The 20,173-nt window shown below is 38.8% G+C and overlaps 2 protein-coding genes across 4 annotated transcripts; one reads left to right on the forward strand and one right to left on the reverse strand.

Moving 5' to 3' along the window:
- Window positions 1–264: 264 nt before the first annotated feature.
- Window positions 265–9,826, reverse strand: LOC137286785 (histone deacetylase 8-like). The gene is made up of 11 exons (XM_067818779.1): window positions 8,462–9,826; window positions 8,110–8,162; window positions 7,881–8,017; window positions 6,728–6,869; window positions 6,019–6,131; window positions 4,918–4,995; window positions 4,335–4,443; window positions 3,740–3,912; window positions 3,091–3,185; window positions 2,673–2,778; window positions 265–2,250 (listed from the first exon to the last, which is right to left on the reverse strand). Exons 1-11 carry the CDS (start codon window positions 9,428–9,430, stop codon window positions 2,225–2,227), a joined length of 2,001 nt encoding a protein of 666 aa, XP_067674880.1. The 5' UTR covers window positions 9,431–9,826; the 3' UTR covers window positions 265–2,224.
- Window positions 9,827–10,038: 212 nt separating this feature from the next.
- LOC137286899 (uncharacterized) lies at window positions 10,039–17,171 on the forward strand. Of its 3 annotated transcripts, none has more exons than XM_067818918.1 (3): window positions 10,039–10,095; window positions 14,246–14,689; window positions 15,016–17,171. In XM_067818918.1, exons 2-3 carry the CDS (start codon window positions 14,384–14,386, stop codon window positions 16,825–16,827), a joined length of 2,118 nt encoding a protein of 705 aa, XP_067675019.1. In that variant the 5' UTR covers window positions 10,039–10,095; window positions 14,246–14,383; the 3' UTR covers window positions 16,828–17,171. The 3 variants fall into 3 exon arrangements, with proteins under 3 accessions (XP_067675019.1, XP_067675020.1, XP_067675021.1); XM_067818919.1 differs by having other exon boundaries at window positions 10,083–10,789; XM_067818920.1 differs by lacking the exon at window positions 10,039–10,095 and adding an exon at window positions 13,510–13,597.
- The last annotated feature ends 3,002 nt before the right edge of the window (window positions 17,172–20,173 follow it).

The raw sequence follows: 20,173 nt of genomic DNA on the forward strand, positions 1-20,173 counted from the left end.
GACCTTCAGCATACAGCAGATAGTGATGGCCTAACCAGTGCCACAAAACCATCCTTTAAACAATTGTTATAGGGTATGTTATTTAAATATTTAAACCTATAACAAATCCATCCCACTTGTGGCATTGTTTTTCAAACCATGGTGATATAGATCTGTTTGTACAGAATACTCTTGGCTTTAGGTCTTCATGTGTACCTTGCAACAATGCACTTCCAAGGCTTGCCATTTGAATAGTGCAGTAAAATCGAACAGAGATGGTGGCTCCATGCATCAAAAACAAAGAGTTTATTTCTTAATGAGTTCCTTCTTCTTGAAGAGGGGGAAAAGGACGATTCATCTATTGGAACTCCCATGATTCAGAGTGTATAATCTGAACATAGCCTGTAGACATAACACCAGTGAAACCAGTATGACCAGTTTTCATATTTAGAACTATACACATGATTCAGATTTCAGAAGGACGACTTCATCTTACAACATGGCAACTTAACTTAAATTGATTTAACTTGTCTGGTGTGGAACAATGGTCTCACTAACAGTCACTAATATTCCTAATATTCCAGGGCAAGATTACAGAATACTGGACACCTTCTACCATCTTTGAAAGCAAGCGAGTTTACATTTGGTAAGGATTAGGGTAAGATGTAGGGTTTGCGTTAGGGTTAGGGTTGGGGTGATGTGAAACAAGGCATCTAGTATTCTGTAACTGGTCTGGTGTGGTGTGGAACAATGTTTTCACTAACAGCCACTGATCTTTCTTGTCTGGTGTGGAACAATGGTCTCACTAACAGCCACTGATCTTTCTTGTCTGGTGTGGAACAATGGTCTCAGTAACAGCCACACATCTTCCTTGTCTGGTGTGGAACAATGGTCTCACTAACAGCCACAGATCTTTCTTGTCTGGTGTGGAACAATGGTCTCACTAACAGCCAGTGATCTTTCTTGTCTGGTGTGGAACAATGGTCTCAGTAACAGCCAGTGATCTTTCTTGTCTGGTGTGGAACAATGGTCTCGCTAACAGCCACTGATCTTCCTTGACTGGTGTGGAACAATGGTCTCACTAACAGCCACTGATCTTTCTTGTCTGGTGTGGAACAATGGTCTCCCTAACAGCCAGTGATCTTTCTTGTCTGGTGTGGAACAATGGTCTCACTAACAGCCACTGATCTTCCTTGACTGGTGTGGAACAATGGTCTCAATAACAGCCACTGATCTTCCTTGACTGGTGTGGAACAATGGTCTCAATAACAGCCAGTGATCTTCCTTGTCTGGTGAGGAACAATGGTCTCAATAACAGCCAGTGATCTTCCTTGACTGGTGTGGAACAATGGTCTCAATAACAGCCAGTGATCTTCCTTGACTGGTGTGGAACAATGGTCTCAATAACAGCCCCTTATCTTCCTTGTCTAGTGTGGATCAATGGTCTCACTAACAGCCCCTTATCTTCCTTGTCTAGTGTGGATCAATGGTCAAACAGCCATTTATCCTCCTTATCTGATGTAGATCAATGATTTCACTAAGGTACTCATCTACCTAACTTATTTAATGTTCACAATGAAAACAAAATATCAGCATCATTAAATTGTTATAATAATGCAATATCTTAAGACTGTACAAAATGCATCATTTGTAATTGAAAACTGAACATCTTGAAATACTCCAAACACTAAGGCACTCCAAACTCATAATCACAGAAACTGATCAATAATCAGAATATTGTCAGTGATGTGAATCATTGTTGATTCAAGATGAAACATCAGTCATCGATAATATCATACATAAACTGCGATGAGATTTTAATTTTAATTTACTCACACAATGCACACAGTCCATTGACTTCAGGATGATGTTTTGTTTGTAATCCATGCATAATTATGTCCTATCTCATGAGTGATGTTGATTCCTTCCATACATTTTGGGCACGTTTGCTTTGAGTTTCTTCTCTGATAAGTAACCATGAGCCAGTCAGACACTACTGATTGCATCTTATTGGTATACATGAATCTGATATCACTTCCACACTGAGATTCTCTAATTACTAATTTGAGAATCATTGAGTACGCATGTATGTTAATCCATTGGCACCACACTGAAGAAACTATCCCAGCAACGGACATAAATAATGGATGCTGCCTGGATGTGGCAGTGTGGTAGCAGTTGTCTCCCTTCAGCTGAGGTCACATTACGCACATTCATGCACAAGAGGCAAACAAGGACAAGTTAATCAACTTGTGAGATGATTCAAATTCTCTGAAAAAACAATGTTTTCTGATATTAAAAACTGCAAGAGTATGTAATGTGGTGTTGATGAGGCTGACTACAGCACATAAGAAGATTGGTCTGTCACATGTTTATCAAAAATGAAACCTACAACTTCATGGATGACAACTCCACTCCTTATTTATTGCATAGAACGACGTTTTGCTGCAGATTCTTCCATCGTTATCAAGCCAAAAATAATGTAAAAATCTACATTGAAATGTCACTCTGTACAATAAATAAGAAGTTGTCGTCTATAAGCTGTATGTTTCATTTTTGAGTCACCACCTCCTAAAATGCTGATCATACAATTAGTACATAGTCATAGATTAGTACCCATAAGTTGAGTTTATATCTTTGGAGCAATCAGTGACAGAAGTGAAACAATACAACAAAATGTCCATCTTACTGACCCATGATCTGTCTGTAGACCTTGGATAGGTAGTCACGAGAATTGTTGTCTTTCCTGTTGCCAACAGAGACACTCAGATCATAGTCAGGGCCATATTTCATGAAGAACTGCAAATACAGTCATACAGAGTTAAGGATCACTGCCCAAAACAGCAGATTAGTCTCGGTAGAATTCAGTGTTATTTTAAGGGGGTCTTGGTATGATTAAAATGTTGAACACAATTTTACACGAGCCTTGTGGCAGGAGTCACAGATGTAAGGTACGAACCAATGACAAGTTCTCAACTTGACAGACAATAAAAATATATAAGGGAGGCAACTCAAGTTACAAAGTTCACATGGCAAGGATCCACATAAACTTCAACACATGCCATACCAAATTTTGAGTAAATAACAAGAATTTTCACGTGATGAGACTACCTTGTGATCAGGAACATCTTGAGGTAGTTTCTTCCCAATTGCCAGGGAGGTGAGGAACGCCCAGCACTTGGCAGTGTTCACATGGTTGTAGCCCCCTGGTGGCAGTCAGTGCAGACGATGGATGAAGTGATTCATAAACAACATGGATTCATCAAAGACTTCAGCATCACTGCTCTTGGCAGGCAATTTGGAAAAATTATTGCTGTGTTCAAAATTTGGTTTGAGTTTAGGTTTTTATTTCCCCAAAATCATGAATATTTTAACAAGGAGTTGTAACATTAGACACAATGCAAACATGTTACACTATGGCGTTTTGTTATCTGTGTAAACAAATCTGTCAGTCTACAGAACCACAGCATTAGTTAGAACAAATAGCAAGAACGAGGGAACTGGGACCCAGTATTGGCCACTGAGTAGACCTAGGAAAGTCCCAGAAGACTGAACAAAAACACTCAGGTTCCTGAGAGAGAGTTTTGCACTACACCTTGGATACACGAGTTACGATGCAGTGATATTTGTTAGTGTCAGTCATCAAAGAGGTGCAAAGTGTGGACATAAATGAAAGAGCAGGTGTTTATGTTTTTCTTGGTAATATCCCAGCAGCACCACATCAGCAGAACCAAAGTCCCTTTTCTGGGTGAGCACTTACCTCCACCTAGAAGCAGTAATGGAACCTTCCAGCTTTGCAAGGTATACACACATCTCCCAAGTCCAAGGGGTGTGAGGTTAAAGGACTCCATTGGGTCTCCTGCAATCCCATCTGCCCCACACTGACACACAACAGCCTCGGGTCGGAACTTCTCCTTCACTTTGGTCATTACTCTGAATAAAGATCAAATTCTTTTCAGAATCTTTAAGAATGATATTGTGAGTAATATTAAACTGCTGACAAGTCTAACATTGGGGCCCATTGGGGTAGCCTAGTGGTTAAAGCAGCCGCTCGTCATGTTGAGGACCCAGTTTTCCGTTCCATTTCTTTTGTCCTTTGCGATAACTTACTGGAATATTGCTAAAAGCTGTGTAAAACTAAATTCACTTACTCAGTGTAACCAATTGTAACAGGAAATCAGACTCCAACAGGCTGACCATGCAATGTTATTCCATAGCAAGGAGGCAAAATCAAAGGATCTGACTGTCCATATTGTCGCCATGTCGGCAGACAGAACTGTTCTCTGCCACAAGAAGCAATGAAATAACCACCAGGTTTCTCTCCTGCCCATGTTTACAACTTCACAACAAGTTACCTGTTAAAGAGAGCTGTGAATTCTGTGTCCTTGATCCCATCCAACAGGGGAACATTGACAGAGTAGTACTTGCCTTTACTGATTCCCACATCCCTGAGAGACCCCGTACCTGGCAGGACATGCAACAGAAGTAACCAAACTTTGTGACATCTCAAGACATGTCAGAATCTTAGGCTTTAACTACGTCAAACCTCATTACCAGTTATTTGTGTCCCTTATCTGTACTATCAGTTATAACCAGTGCTCACAGGTAAATATGATGGAGGCATCAGCAGTGTTGCTATGCGAAAAAGACATTCTTCTCCAAACAATTTTGTTATTAAACGCTTGCATATGACAAAGTCTTGAGCAACTGACACTGACAGTTTGATGCTTATCAGTGAAACTATAATCATGTTTATGGTGTAGACATACAAAGGATCATCATCAGAATCATAAATACTGAGATTCAAAACATGAACACTTAACTGAACTCAAAGACCATTGGGCCATCTGTGCACCCAAGTTTGAACTGTCGTAAGTATTTCATCCTCTGCATCACGTGCCAAATAAACGTTACTATGCACATCCTAGAAACACTCACCTGGGAAGAATCCAGACAGGTACTTATGGAAGGACACTGTGAGGACCTTGGAGGTTGTACAGAAGGCATCTTCCACTCCTAGTGGCAAAGAGTGTCACGTCAAAAAATGTTCAAACACTGCCATATTTCAAACAATATTACATGTCAAACTGCGTCAAACGTCAAACAGCGGTATGAGTCACAAGTGTCACATGTGAAACTTTGCCACTTGACAGAAGAACAAACAGCAGTGTCACAAGGCCGTTGACAATTCAGGTTTGAATTGATCTAAAGTAACCCATGCTTGCCGTAAGAGACAACTAACAGGTCGACACATGGCATTGTGTCCCAATTGCACAGATCAAAGCTCATGCTGTTGATCACTTGATTGTCAGGTCCAGACTCGATTATTTACAGAAGGCCGACAAACAGCTGTAATATTGCTAAGTGTAGCATAAACTAATAAACACTATCAATTAATCAATCTGTCAATCACAGTGTCACAAGTCAAACAGTGGTACGTTTTTCTCAGCAAGTCGACTAAATCAAGTAGAAATGGCAGGAATACCTAATGTGATGCATCATCACTGTATATGTTTACCTCTATCAGTGTCCATAGGTACACTACATACCTGCGATTATTACCAAGGACCATAACTGAGCAGAGATTTGTACAAGTGGCTTGCATCTAGAAATACTGTGATGGCAAGGTCAGGAAAACACATTTGCCCCAAGAAATGGGGTCTCTCAGATGACATAGCTATCCTACCTTGCAACCCCGCAATTACAGAGGCCTATCCCCTCATCTTGAGTGCATGTGAATGTGGGAATGTTTGCATGTGTTATCTAGAAAGTGATGCACATAGCATTTGCAGGGGCGGTGGGGTAGCCTAGTGGTTAAAGCGTTCGCTCGTCACCCCGAAGACCCGGGTTCAATTCCCCACATGGGTACAATGTGTGAAGCTCATTTTCTGGTGTCCCCGGACGTGATATTGGTGGAATGTTGCTAAAAGCGGAGTTAAACTAAACTCACTGACTCACTAGTATTTGCATTTCACTGGGCTTATCTCCCCTTACTACACCCTTCAGAGAAATATGACAATATCAAGCACCCACACCTACCATCGCCATGGTGAAGGTCAATATCAACATAGAGGACACGTTCAAAGCATTGTCTCAGCTTCAGGATGCCCAGGACGATGTCATTGACATAGCAGAAACCTGAGGCGCTGTCTCTGTAAGAAACGACATCTTACACATAGAGATATTCATGTGATATCTGTATTGTGACAACACAGTGCACATTCCTTCTGTATAATGCTCTGTGCATAGACAATATCATTTTGTTCATTTATTAGCATTTAGTATATGCTAAATGCTACAAAATTGCACACTATTAACTTTTATCAAATGAATAAATAAACATACAAATGTTAAACTTCCTCAGTCTGGTAAGTTCATAGGAAAAGAAGTCATTTACAGTGCAAGGAACTTTGGGAAGATTTATCTAAACAAGTCAAAATAAGGTAAAAATATTAAATAATAACATTTTGTAAACACTGGTATACATCTAATACACCAATGAAGACAGGTCTGCTTATAATCAGAGGTGACTACTTGGATTGGGTGGTCAGGCTAGCTGACTTGATTGATATATTGACCTGATTGACATATCCAAATTATGTAGATCAATTCTCATGCTGTTGATCACTGGATTATCTGGTTCAGACTCAACTATTTATCATTTAGTTGGAACATTGCTGAGCAATGAGTTAAACAACAAACAAATTTAGTAATGCTGAGGCACTGCCTGCTCATCAGTGCTCATCACCTCTTGGCATGATGCCATCCCCCACACCAGTTCATGGCAATGTCACAAGATCCATCAACCAGTAACTCTGCAGCACAGACTGTTGCCCCGGCAACCAGTACAGCATACTCATACACTCCCACATGGACAGGGCAATCATATGCTGAAACATACAATCAGACATATTCCCAGATAAAATAACACTGAAACACACAAAGTGAGGTATACATTACATCATACTGAACTCAAAATGTACACATCAGTACACTAAACCTTAAATAATCTGAGACCAAGCAATATATGACTCTCAACTGTCAAAGGTCTTGGTGAATACAATGTATAGTAAATCTCATTAAATAGCCATATAAAACAGAGCCATCTGTATTCCAATCTGATACCTTGGAGAAAACCAAGTTTCCCATTTTTCAAAAGTGAAGCATTTTACTATATAGCATTAATCATGCATTCAAATGAAGATCCACCTTCAGTTTGTTTCAAAGACCCCTGAAGGTCCTGGGGTAGAATAGGCCTTCAGCAACCCATTGCTTGCCATAGAAGGCGACTATGTTTGTCGTAAGAAGCGATGAACGGGATCGGGTTGTCAGACTTGCTGACTTGGTTGGCACATGCCATCAGTTCCCAACTGCACAGATTGATGCTCATGTTGTTGGTCACTGGATTGTCTAGTCCAGACTCAACTATATACAGACCGCCACCATATGGCTGGAATATTGCTGAGTGCAGCGGAAAACTAAACTCACTCACTCACTCAGTATGTTTCAAGGTTTGTGAATTTCAAGGTTTCATATAAATCATCCATCATCAAAATCTTCCATCATAACCATTCATATTTTAAAGGCTTCTATCCTCTTTAGTTTTATGCCGCACTCAGCAATATTCCAGCTACATGGTGGCGATCTGTAAATAATCGAGTCTGGACCAGACAATCCAGGGACCAACAACATGAGAATCAATCTGCACAATTGGCATCTGATGACATGTGGCAACCAAGTCTGAGTCAAGCGAGTCTGACCACCCGATCCCGTTAGTCGCCTCTTACGACAAACATAGTCTTTTATGGTAAGCATGGGTTGCTGAAGGCCTATTCTACCCCAGGACCTTCACGGGTCTCATATTCAAGATGCACACAGCATAGAATACAGAAAACACTGACTGAGGCCAAACTGTTCTGCTTCTTGGTCATATTTCTCTTCATCCTCTTGGTCACTGATCTTTTCCAGAAACTGGATGTACTCCGGTGAGTGGAACTGAAGCAATTCAGATGCAGTTGCCTCCCTTGGTGGTATCAGTCTGAAAGACATGCATATGTAAAGGAACAGTCTCTTGTTCACTGTACAGTTGTTTGATTTTAAAGGCCTGTGTGGTAAACAACAGTTACTCACTTCATATACTTGACAAGACCATATGCTTCTATCAACCTGTGAACCATACTTGCCTGAAACAAAAAAAAGACAAAAAATGAAAATTGGATATAAAAATAATAACTTATAACGGTACATATGAGTCAGTGTTACCCAGTTCCCATCTTAGCGTCAACTTTTGAGCATTAGTTCTATAGTTCAAGGAGTGACTACTTACATAAAATTTATAATGCATCATATATACTTAGCAAAACAAATAAGGAAACACATCAAAGTTCAAATGTCCCTTTATCCTTTCCAGGTTTCTTCCAAGCTTTGTACTGCAGTGTGGGTGAAAATCTGAATACATAAAGGAAAATGAAGCATGACCTACCCTCTGTTCAACCCTAGGCATCTTGTCACAGACGTCAAGATAAGCCTCACTGTAAATATAGCCTATTCTCGACGGCCCATTTCTCGAGCCAACTATTGCAGCCTCTTTGCTGTCATCACAGGCAGAATCTTTCATTTTGGAGGGGCTGTTGGGTTTAGAAACATCCTCATTCCTAGCTTGCAATACCCTCTTCCTCTTGTGCAGGGGAGTCAGGGGCTGGCTGTGCTCATCACAGTCTGTGATCTCATAAACATCAACACTGTTTGAAACGTCCTGTGGTTCTGAATTGCCCTTGCTGGCATACATTTTATCACAGTTATTGACTTCTAGTACTTTGGATGTCTGATTTATGATGCTCCCACCTTCATATCCATCCATATTCCTCACATCAGCTTGAAGTCTTAGATTACTTTGTGAGTTACTGAGATGGCCTTGATGCTCTTGGTCCTTGGTATGCACTAAGTAAGCTCCATCATGTCTCACTCTTTGAATGTCTGGTCTGTTCTCATCATTATCTTTATCACACACATGAGACAACAATTTTGAAGGATGTAATATTTCTGATTCTACCCTGTCTTCAGAGGCAGTAATAACACTAGCATTTTGTCCCTGGCTCATTTTATCCTCTGAAAAACAACAGTTCCCTTTCACATCTGTCAAAGACAGTGGACTTGTTTGATTAGATACACAAGTCACTGTACCACAGAGTCTGCGTTTCTTTGAAGGATTTTTCGTTACATCTGGATTATCATTTACTGAATCATTTTGTTTTACTGAGACCATATCATGACAATAGTTTCCTGTCAAATCAACAGAATTCTGAGAGTCATCATTATCGATGTCATAAATGTCTATATTGTTACTTCCTTGTGGTGGATTAGCAGATATCTTAGCCATGTTTGGGAAATGATCACTTTGATCTGTACCACTTTTCCTTTTCGTCTCTACCTCTTGCGCAGTTCCATTCATCTTATTTTTCTACAATAAATGCATCAATCGGACATGAATCTTGCCTTTGAATGTTTTCAGTTTCATTCTATTGCTGTTCCTGTTAAAATGATAGTTCTTGGTGAGTGGTTCAGAAATAACTGCCACCATTCTCCCTTGATGGAATGAACATTTTCAACACTGATTCTGAGAGATGTGTAATGCAATAGATAAAATTTGTATTTCCCGCCAGACAAAATCACATTCTGACTGTTGTTTACCTAAAGAGAATATTGCAAGGACTGATTCATCCTCCTTACTACGAAGTGGCAAATTTACACACGGCAAAGCATCGTGATTAGTTCTGGCTAATTTTATGACTATATCTATGACTATTTCTGAGGCTGGGCTTGTTTTCATCTCGGATATTGGTAGTACAAAAATAGAGGTTTAGAAACTCCGAAAATATGAATACATGTATCGCCATTAAAACAAAATCCGTTCTGGTTAATATCACACTCACCAGTGTTTGATTAAAATAACTTCATTTTATTTTCATGTATCATAAATTTTTTTGCAGATTCTATCAAATGAAGTTTGTGAAAAACAAGGTAGGTTTAATGTTCGTTTAAAATTCCTCTCAGCTTTTAGTGCTTTCATATTTTTCCTCCGATCCTAAAGAGTCGGCTCGAGTAATTCTACTTCCGGTAAGGAAGCACCCTTTTTGATGAATAATTTGATCTTTGTAAGACGAATAAGTTCTGTTTTAAACATTGCACGTAGTGTGCAGGAAGATAATTGATTTAACTTTCGAGTTTCCTTAGAATTTGCACCAAACGTGGCTTACTTTTCTGTCAAGTATGATGTCCCGATTTGTCATTATTGAAAATAGAACCACGACGGATTAACCCCCTGGATGCCGAGTTTTTTTTTCAGGCGCACATCTTCATAAAGTTTGAAAAGTGAACGTTGTGCGAGATTTGCTCTCGCGTGGTCCTGGATCTGCGTACGGCTATGAAATTGCACAGACATGTAGAATATTTGATTTCCTATCCGTTGGTATGAATATAATTGCGGCTACCTCAGGGGTTTGAGAAATAGACACTGCTAAAAGTTGTCCAAAACTTTTGTGTGTGTTCAAAAACAGTAAATTTCTCAGTTTTTTATCGTGCACCAAGAGAAGCACTCTGCTACGAGTTTTTTAATTTGGCATCTTTACGGAAAGTGTGAGCGAAGAAAATACAGCTTGATATCTGCACGACATAAGTGTATATGAAATGGATGTATGTGCTAATGCATAACGTCATACTCACAAAATCAAAAATGACCCGCAATAAATGTCAAAAATCGATTTTCTACTATGACGCCAAACGTCGACAGAGAGGTCATGCACGTATAAAGGTAAGGGGGCATAACTCAGCTATGGTTTACATTTGGTCAATGTAACTCCGATCACATGGAAAGAATTTGCTGTGGATATGGACAGTATATTTTCGTGATGTTTTGTTCACAGTGAACCAAACTATTCCAATACAAATTTCCCCAATGTGAGAGGATACCTTTTGGTAGTTTCACAATTTGTAAGAAAAGATGCAAGTGTACTACATCAAAATTCAGGCTATAGCGATTTGGATGTCCCTATCCGATACATATTTTAGTTCTTAGATTCCAATATTCTCCTGTTTGTGTATATGTATTTTTATTAATTTTCCATCATTATTAACGGAGTAACAGCCACATTTTCAAACGTAATGAAATAACTGAAAATAATGCGACGTTTTAGTTGACGTCACAGCATGTTTTGTGCATTTTGTGACGTCGGAAAAAGACTACTCTGGTTGCTGATTAGTTTATATCTAACCTAATTTCCACTCAATGTGTAAAAGATATCGGCTTCTGCGTCAGAATTCAACACTTTTTTGCCAAAATATAAAATGAATGGTTTTATCACTGAAATAGTGTCCTGAATATATCAACAATTACACGGTTTTACTACATATCTTATTGTGAGCAACACGCGCACCTGCCTAGCATCAATTTAGCTTAAATGAAAATTTCACAACACCTGAATATTCATTGAGTATTCATTTAGGAAAAAGACTTTTCTTCTCATGATTATGAAATCAATTCCCTTCATAAGAATGCAATGAGAGGTACAAAGAGATCGCTTTTTCAGTAAAGAAGTATTAGAAAATGGACGTAAGGCTTGTCCAAATTAAGACTTGACCTGATGTATATATTTTTAACAATTTCCGTATAAATATTGTTTGAGTTAGACATTCTGCCATCAGATATATTTTAGATATATTTTAATCGCATTTGAATTGACTTTATTATCGAAAAACAATGATAATGAATCATGAAACGTTTTGACAAACTCGCACCTGGTCAATTAATATTCATAATAGTTTTGTCTATAAAAACGACACAAACCAATACAATGAACAAGACAATTCCTTTAAATGGTAGTATGTGTGCCCCTACATTTGATAAAATGTACAAATCATTTTCATTAATACTATCCGTTTTACTTATAAGTTGGAATTAAATCGCTGTTTATTAACCAGTTCATATGTAACTGCAATATTTGTCCCAACGTATTGAATATTGCACATCACGGGAACTAAAGCACATGTTGCAGTAATGGCTACGTGTGATCTTCCAACACTTGTGCAGAGGCTTAAAATGTGGTATAATACACTTACTGAGTCAATTTCCCATGTAAATATTATTCAAACAATCAAAAGCTTTCAAGGAATAAAAACGGATACCTTATATCCACACATGCTATGGTGTTGAACATGGATATATGTAGATACTGAAATCAGTTTCATGAAAAAATATCTGAACGATGCGCAAAATATACGTCACAATACTACAAGTGCAATCAGAATGGTATGGGCATTGTGTTTACTCTTGTTCAACCGACCTTCTCCTCAAAGAAATTGCCTAATATGTGCAACAATGTTGACGTATGACATCACTACCGATGACCGATTTCTTTCAAAATGGCGGCTTCGCTGAGAAGGGTACACAGGATTTTGCGATGACTTTTTGCTTGATTCAGGGATCTTTTGTATATAAATGTGAGATGTAAGTAATCAGAATTATTCTGACTATCTGTGTATTGTAATATGTTCTTATCGTTTACATTGTAAATGACGGAAGAAGCCAGAAATGCCGATAAGTACCTTTGTCGTTCTGCGTGATTTTGCGTCAGTCATGGCGTCACGCTACACTCAAAGTTTGACAGTTTCTTATGAATTACCAAATTATTTCATTGTATCTATTTTCAATTTGCAATTTTTTGCCACGATACTCTTCCCCTGAATATACTAAGCGTATTGAGCCATTGTAAGCAATGATTAGAGGGCTGGATGTTGGGAAATTTCCGAAAATGCTAGGCAGTGTAAAATTGGAATTTTTCTTTGTTTACATTCCAGTCAAGCGCTGTCTTTCGAGCACAGCGTTCGTTTTCGTACAAAATATATTTCGTTTCGTTTTGTCTAGACAGTTGGTATTGGTGACAAAGACCATTTGTAATTTGATTCTAAGATATATGGGGAATTCAATGATGCATTTGTCGCAGCTAACTATGAAGTATACATGATGTAATGGGCTTCTCAATACCGGCCTTCTCGAAACGTGATTTTGTAAACACTATCCAATATGGCGGAAAGCGCGCTTCGGCGTTCGTGTATGTGTATTTTCGAAAACATCCCAACCGATTCTGGGTACATCGGTGACGTTACAGAATTATCATTCCTGGTTACATGAAAACTTGATATCAGTGATCATTAATATGCTAATTTTGAAATTCATTACTCCCAGTAATTATCCGATTTTCACATTTCAAAACATACTGCAAATAACGCTGTGAATCTCGATTTTGTACAGTTTGAAAAATGGCGACATTTACGAAGAAGCCTATTTTGAAAGGCAATTTTCAACAGTTTAGCTTGGTCTGAGATGATAGTGGATGGTATGGAGAAACTGGGAATTTTCCGCAGAATTCAAAACTGTGAAGTATTTATATATGCGTGGTATATTTAGAATTTTATTGGACTTCCAAGTGAGGTATGTAGAGGAAGGACATATATGTCCCTGTGGCATCCAGGGGGTTAAGCTAGTCCTTATTTCGATCATAATCATCTGCTTCTCGAGAAGAATACTTGAAGAAGGGAACGGTACAGTGCAATTGTGCCAAATGTAATTACTATATGCTGCTTAATAAGAGGATACAGTGAAAATAACAATTTTGTTGTCTTTTGCAATTTTCATCATCAGTTCATTTCGACCATGATTCGTACAGTCCACCTCTGGAATACAGCACCACAAACTTTTAAAAAAAACCACACGTAATAATATACTCTTTTACGTAATTGTAGGTGGTTAGGGTTAGGTTAACCTAAGGTTACGTTAACCAAACCCTAACGTCCTCAAGAGAAGCTGTGGTGCTGTATTCCAAAGGTCACCCATTCGTGCAACTGCAGTATAACTTTGAATCACCGTTTGTACATATAAATTGTACTGTCTGGTTGAACTGTAAATAAGTCAGCTATTTTGAGTTGAGTACTGTCTAATTTACAGACTTAATAGTACTTTTGATGTGAGCTTGGTCCCATCTTGTCAACACTGAATACAGGACTCGTAGTTTGCATCAGTTTGAGTTTTCCACGTGAACTTGATCCTGCTGATCTGTATTCTTGTTGTGTATTTTCATAGTGGCTAAATCCTATGACTAGATGAATTACTGGTTGCAAAACGGTAGATGAAGCAAATACATAAAGGCACCATCTGGTTGGCAATGATATACTTCATTTCATGTTGCATTTGACTAATATTGTGTTCTTTCAGATGTGCATTGAGACAAGTGACTAAAGTTTGGAAATTATGGAAGTGAAATCAGCTGCTACGACATATAGTATCTTCAGATGATATTGATATTTACTGTGATGTAATAGTCAAGGCCATTCAGAGGTTGCAACAATAGCCATGTCTTCACCAACCTCTCCAAAGCCCTCAAGAAAGAGGGGTAACAAACGACCTCCTGTAAAATTAACTGTGAAAATTCCTAGCCCTGAGAAGAAGAGGAAGAAGATGAAACGTGAAAGTTTGGACTGTGATGATCATGATTACACTTGTACAGTGTGCGACTTTTGTTCCAAATCATTTGGAGATGGAGCCAAATTGTTAAGTCATATGAGGAAGAGTCACCGCCAGGGATCGCATATCTGTATGTGTCACGGCAAGCTCTTCAAGACTCGCAGAAGCATGCAAAGTCATGAAGAGAAGATGCAGGTGAAATGTTACCAACATTTCTTAAAAACACATTCATGTACCATTATTCTTGTCTGTTTAAAACTAAAGAAATTCATGAAGTTCATATCATACACTACATTCAGAAGTTTTTTCAGGTCACTTGATTCAAATACTGTAAGAAAAAAATAAAATTGATAGAGCATCACAAAATTTTTCCATACACTGTATAGTAATGGTGTAACACCTACCATTATGATTCAAGTCAATTTTGAGCAGTCAGGTTTACTACCTGTTAAACAAGATCAAGTGAAGTAGACAAAAGTAGACATCTTTACTGCACTGTAACGCATACTGTGTGTTTTCAGGACGGTACAATGGGTCAGAGAAAGAACTATCGTAAGTACACTCAAGAGGCCTTGCTCAATGCCTACAATGCTGTAAAAGAAGGGAAAATGTCAACAAGAAAAGCTGCTAAGAAGTTCAGCATCCCTTTCACCACCCTCCTTGACAGAGTTGCTGGTCGGTTTGAAGTCAACACATATATGGCTACTTCAGGGCCAAGACCTCTCATAAGCCGAGAGGACGAACAAAAACTCTGCCTTCATGTACAGTTCATGGCTGCCATCGGCTACACATACCTTCGGACCACCGTCACACAGCTGGCAACAGAACTCGCTACTTTTAAGTGTGTCCTTGATGAAGGCAAGTCTTTATCTGACAACTGGTACAGAAAGTTTGTGAATCGTTGGCCTGAACTGGCAAAAAAATCCAAAGGAGCTAATGTTGTGTCTTCTGCAAGTACAGAAGTTGTGAAGAAGTATTACCAAGAGTATGTTCAAACACTGACCACTCATGGTATAAAAGATAAACCTGAGAACATCTATTGTTTGACTGTGTATGAACTTAACATCCAGAAGTATGATCAGAGTGGTGGAAAGAAGAAATCATCTGGCAATAAAGTTTCTGATATGGTGTCCATCATCTTTTGTAGTAATGCTGCAGGGTCATCCATTGCTCCTTTCTTTGTGTTCAGTGGTGGTGTTTACAGTGACAAGCTCATGGAGGGTGCCCTGCCAAACTCCCAAGCTCGTGTGTCACCTTCAGGGGTGATGGATAGCTCAATGTTCAAGGACTACTTCAAGAACCATCTTCTGAAACTTCTGAAGGCAGACGCAGATGTTAAAGATGGGCCTGTGTTGGTAACATACAATGGCCACCTTATACACTTTGAAATAGAGCGTATTGAATGGGCAAGAAAGCATGGAGTCTTACTTTTTGCACTGCCACCAGTAACTGACCATCTCAAGACATCACTGGACTCAGAAATGAAGGACATGTTCCACCAGTTGTTCAAACAAGAGGCCAAGAAGTACCAAAAGAAACATTTTGGTGATCCACTCACAAAGTATAATGTCTGGAGCGTTGTTAAGAAGGTGTTTCCCCAAGTCTTCACAAAAAGAATCCTCATCCGATTCTTCAAGAATGCTGGAATTTATCCTGTTGTTCCTGAGCTTGTGGACCCGGAAGTCACCTTTGCAGATGTTGAAGATGTGGACGAGTCTGTGTATGATGATCTAGAGAGTACTGATGCTTTCCTTCAAGTTCGGCTTCCATTTCCAAATGTAGCAAACAGAGTCCTTTTGAGGAGAAATGGGTTGCCACTTCAAACCTCCAACAAGATGCTTGAGAGGTTTGGTCGACCTTCAAAGAAGGATGAGAAGGCACCTTTGAAGTTGGCCACCACTGAACATTCTTATGTACATGGAGTAGTGTTGAAGAGTGATCCAGATGATAATGTATCAGTGGAACCAGTCATTGATGTGCCTCATTCAAGCGTGTCTCCCTGTGTACCTGATCCATCCACAAGAGGGGTACAAATAGACACTGTAGAAAATATGATGAGTGAGGTCACTGCTGTCAGTGAAGTGGATGTTGAGGACACTCTCTATGTCATTGAGACACAAGTCGTATCATCAGTGGTGGAGGTGGGAACCACGGAGCTCATCCCAATGGGTGCTGATGCAGGTGAAAGTCAAGTACAAGAGGTCACATTGAGAACCTCGAGTCAGGAAACTGCATCAGAAATAGATCATGATCAGCCAGTCAGCTTACCTCAGTATGCTTATGTTGTAGATCCAGCCACAAAGATCAAATACAAAATAATGTTTGCCGAATAACTCGACTAGCATCACAAATCCTGGCATGAGTCTCAGCGAATTTTGTTTCTCCTGACATCTGATTTTGTGAAAAGTGTGATGGGTGTGCATATATTTTTGGTATGACTGCATTAACCTATTGATAAGAAATAACTAACCCTTTATCCAAAAGGAAACATACAATAGAACGTGGAGGGTCACAAATGTAAGCTGTTGATTCTCTGTGTGCAGGCCTACTCGTAGTTCATAAGGGCTATGTGTATGTGAACTCTGATGTACAGTCAGCCCATTGTGTCCCTTGTGCTCCTTGGCCGCATCTCATCATCAGCTTGCATAAGTTCACTTGTAATAAAATGATAACAAAACATTTTCTTGGGGTTACTAGTTTTTATTGCACTCATTGCCCTTTTTTTTTCGTCCTCAAAAAATTTCTTTATGTTTTCAAAGGTGTATTTAGGAATGGAACATTAATTACACTCACTTCCAGTGGAGAAAAGTGCACAAGGTCTGTTTTCAACCTTGTACTGGCTGACCAAGTTTGGTTTTACACCTCTTTTAGCAATATACCAGCAACAACACGACTGTGGGAGACCAAAGTTCACACTTTTTACTCACACCAAGAATCAAACCCAGGCCTTCGGTGTGACGAGTGAACACTTTACCTTAAGGCTACCCTGTCACCCTGCTGACAGATTAATTCCAACTCAAGTCATATTGCAGCGATTAGTTGTCAGTGTTATTTTTTAACAATTGGGGATATGGCATCCTCAATATCTCACGAGATAGTGGAGAATACTGGAAAGTATAGCCTGGAGATGGACATGGGTGTCAACAAGATGTTAGATGTCTCAGGTGACGCAGTTTGACTTGCAGAGTTGTGTTCCTATGGTAAACCAGAATCTGATGTTTTGGGTATGGCTCCAGATTGCTATACTGATTGGCAATGATTATGAACCTTAGTTTTTCAACATAATCATGATAATAGAAATGAAAAAATATTCATAGATTCATACTTGCTGCCACTGGAATCAAACCTGTGTGACAAACCAATGCTTTGTCTGGTTTTGAAGTTATACCTCCTTATTAAACTGGAGAGAGTGTTTGACAACAGCTAGGGAATAAAACTGTCAGACAACAGCCAGTAAATAAGAGTCCTGATGATCCAGAGACTGATAATAAAAGCAGACCATGTCATCACATCACAAAAATGACACAGTTTCTAGCATGTTTTTGTTTTATTCATAGGACTGAGCAAAATAATTACCCACATAAATTGAACATATTTTATGTAGGTTTAACAATTTCCTTCAGGTGGACTTTCTTTCGGCAATCTTCCCCCTGCAAGGAACGTTTTCAATAGGCAAATCTACAAATATCTTCAAAAACTGAAAATGCTCCTCATTATGCTCACAGTCAAACCACCCTACCACCCCCCTTTCACTCTATCACACTCAACACAAAGCATACATTCTTTAAAATTATTCAATATTTACATCAAAATTCAAATTGTAAATACATTCTAAAAAAAGGTGAATGTACAAGGTTTTTACATATAGTGCACAGGTACCCTGAAGCTCTGAATTCTCTCTTAAAATTGACAATGTACTGAAACACATATTTCATGATGTTTATTAAAATTTGCCTGGCAGATTCAATTAAAGATTCAATGAAGTACCAATCAGGTATCGCTTGTGACAATAATATTGTATTCTATATCCTTCTAATAAGACATGTCACATACTTGGACACAAGTTATAATAAATATTGTTTTGAAATAAGCACCTCATATTACTAACTTCTCCAACCAAGAATATATCCATGATTCCTTAAGAAACTTTCTTCCTCTGCTATTTCTAAAATATAGCTAAAGAAGAATTCACATACATCACTGAGTACAAAGTTTTTGTATTTTAGGTTCATATCTTCATAAGTGTTCTATCCTACTCACTGCTGGTGATATCCTGTTTATAAATTGTAATCTCAGATAAGCACACATTGATTGCTAAAAGCAGACCATGTCATCACATCACCATCACCATCACCATCACTTGTTTCAAAGTGTTACAGCCTGAACACCTGATCTGTTTCGTTGCTGTTTGACAAATAAAGGTTGTTGGGGAGTTGTTCTAACCAAGAATTACCTGCATTCCATACCAGAGAATGACCAGATGTGTATCTTGACAATATGTGTGCCATATGCTTCGTAGACAGATTCAGTACATTCTGTTTCGTATGTTCAGTCTCTCGTTTTCTGTAGGTATATGTCAACCCTGAATAGTTTATTTTCTTAAATCTCAGACAGAAAAGATATGATTTTGTAGAAGAGGAACATAAGCTTGAGGTAATATGAAGATTCTGTTTATTTCCAACCAGAAAACACAAGAGAAATACCTTAAATAACTTTTTGAACACAATCCACTGTTCACATTTGTACACCTACATAACTTGCAATGTTCTGGATCTAAAGTATTAAGTAGTGTTAGCCTTGAACATTCTCCATTATTATTTGCATCTTTGCACCAATGTAACTTGCAGTGTTATTATATAAGTATTGCAATAAAGGGGTTAAGGTATACTGTAGTAGTACCAGTCTTCAATTATTAGGTCAGGTGGTATATCACAACTAACATTACTTCTATGTGTGCAGGTAGTCACCCACTGATGTACTTGACGTGTGGGCACCATCACAACGTCTGTACTGTGTAAAACACTTATTCCAAATTGCCATACATCAGGGGTAGAAAATACTATCAGCTGTTCGACATGGGAGCGTGAATATACTAATAAAAACACTGAACCTTCACTGGAGTTACATAAAAAAAATCATGGAAGTTCTGAGTTCTGTAAAAATATTGACAGGTGTTGATCTGCTCTTGTCCTGCATAAACTTGGTATATGTAATCCCAAGTATAATGTTAGATTTGACCACTTTCTAGTATTGGACACTGTGAATTCACTGGGACCTGGGAGCCAGGCCAGCTTCCATTTCCAGCAGTTTACTGTAAACAAGTGACGATTCTGGAACTTCAGCCTGATGAATATCCTGGAACTGTATGTTTCTTGTTTACTGTAGCATCAGTACTTAGCTATATGAGGCAGCCAGTAAATCATCATTTCACCAGATGAAGCAGACAGTCCAGGCACTGAAGCAATGCGAACACAAGAACAGACTGTAGCTGAGCTTTGATTGTTGTTTAATGCTGCACGCTGCAGTGCTGCAGCTATATGATGGCAGTCTGCAAATAATCAAGTCTGGAACAGACAGTCCAGCGATTGGCAATGTGATCACTGCTTTAAGTAATTGAGGATATGATGACATGCACAGTCAAGCTGATGAGCATGACCACCCTATTTTGTTAGTTGCCTC

Source organism: Haliotis asinina, chromosome 6 (genome assembly GCF_037392515.1).
Source record: "Haliotis asinina isolate JCU_RB_2024 chromosome 6, JCU_Hal_asi_v2, whole genome shotgun sequence".
NCBI classification, from domain to species: domain Eukaryota; kingdom Metazoa; phylum Mollusca; class Gastropoda; order Lepetellida; family Haliotidae; genus Haliotis; species Haliotis asinina.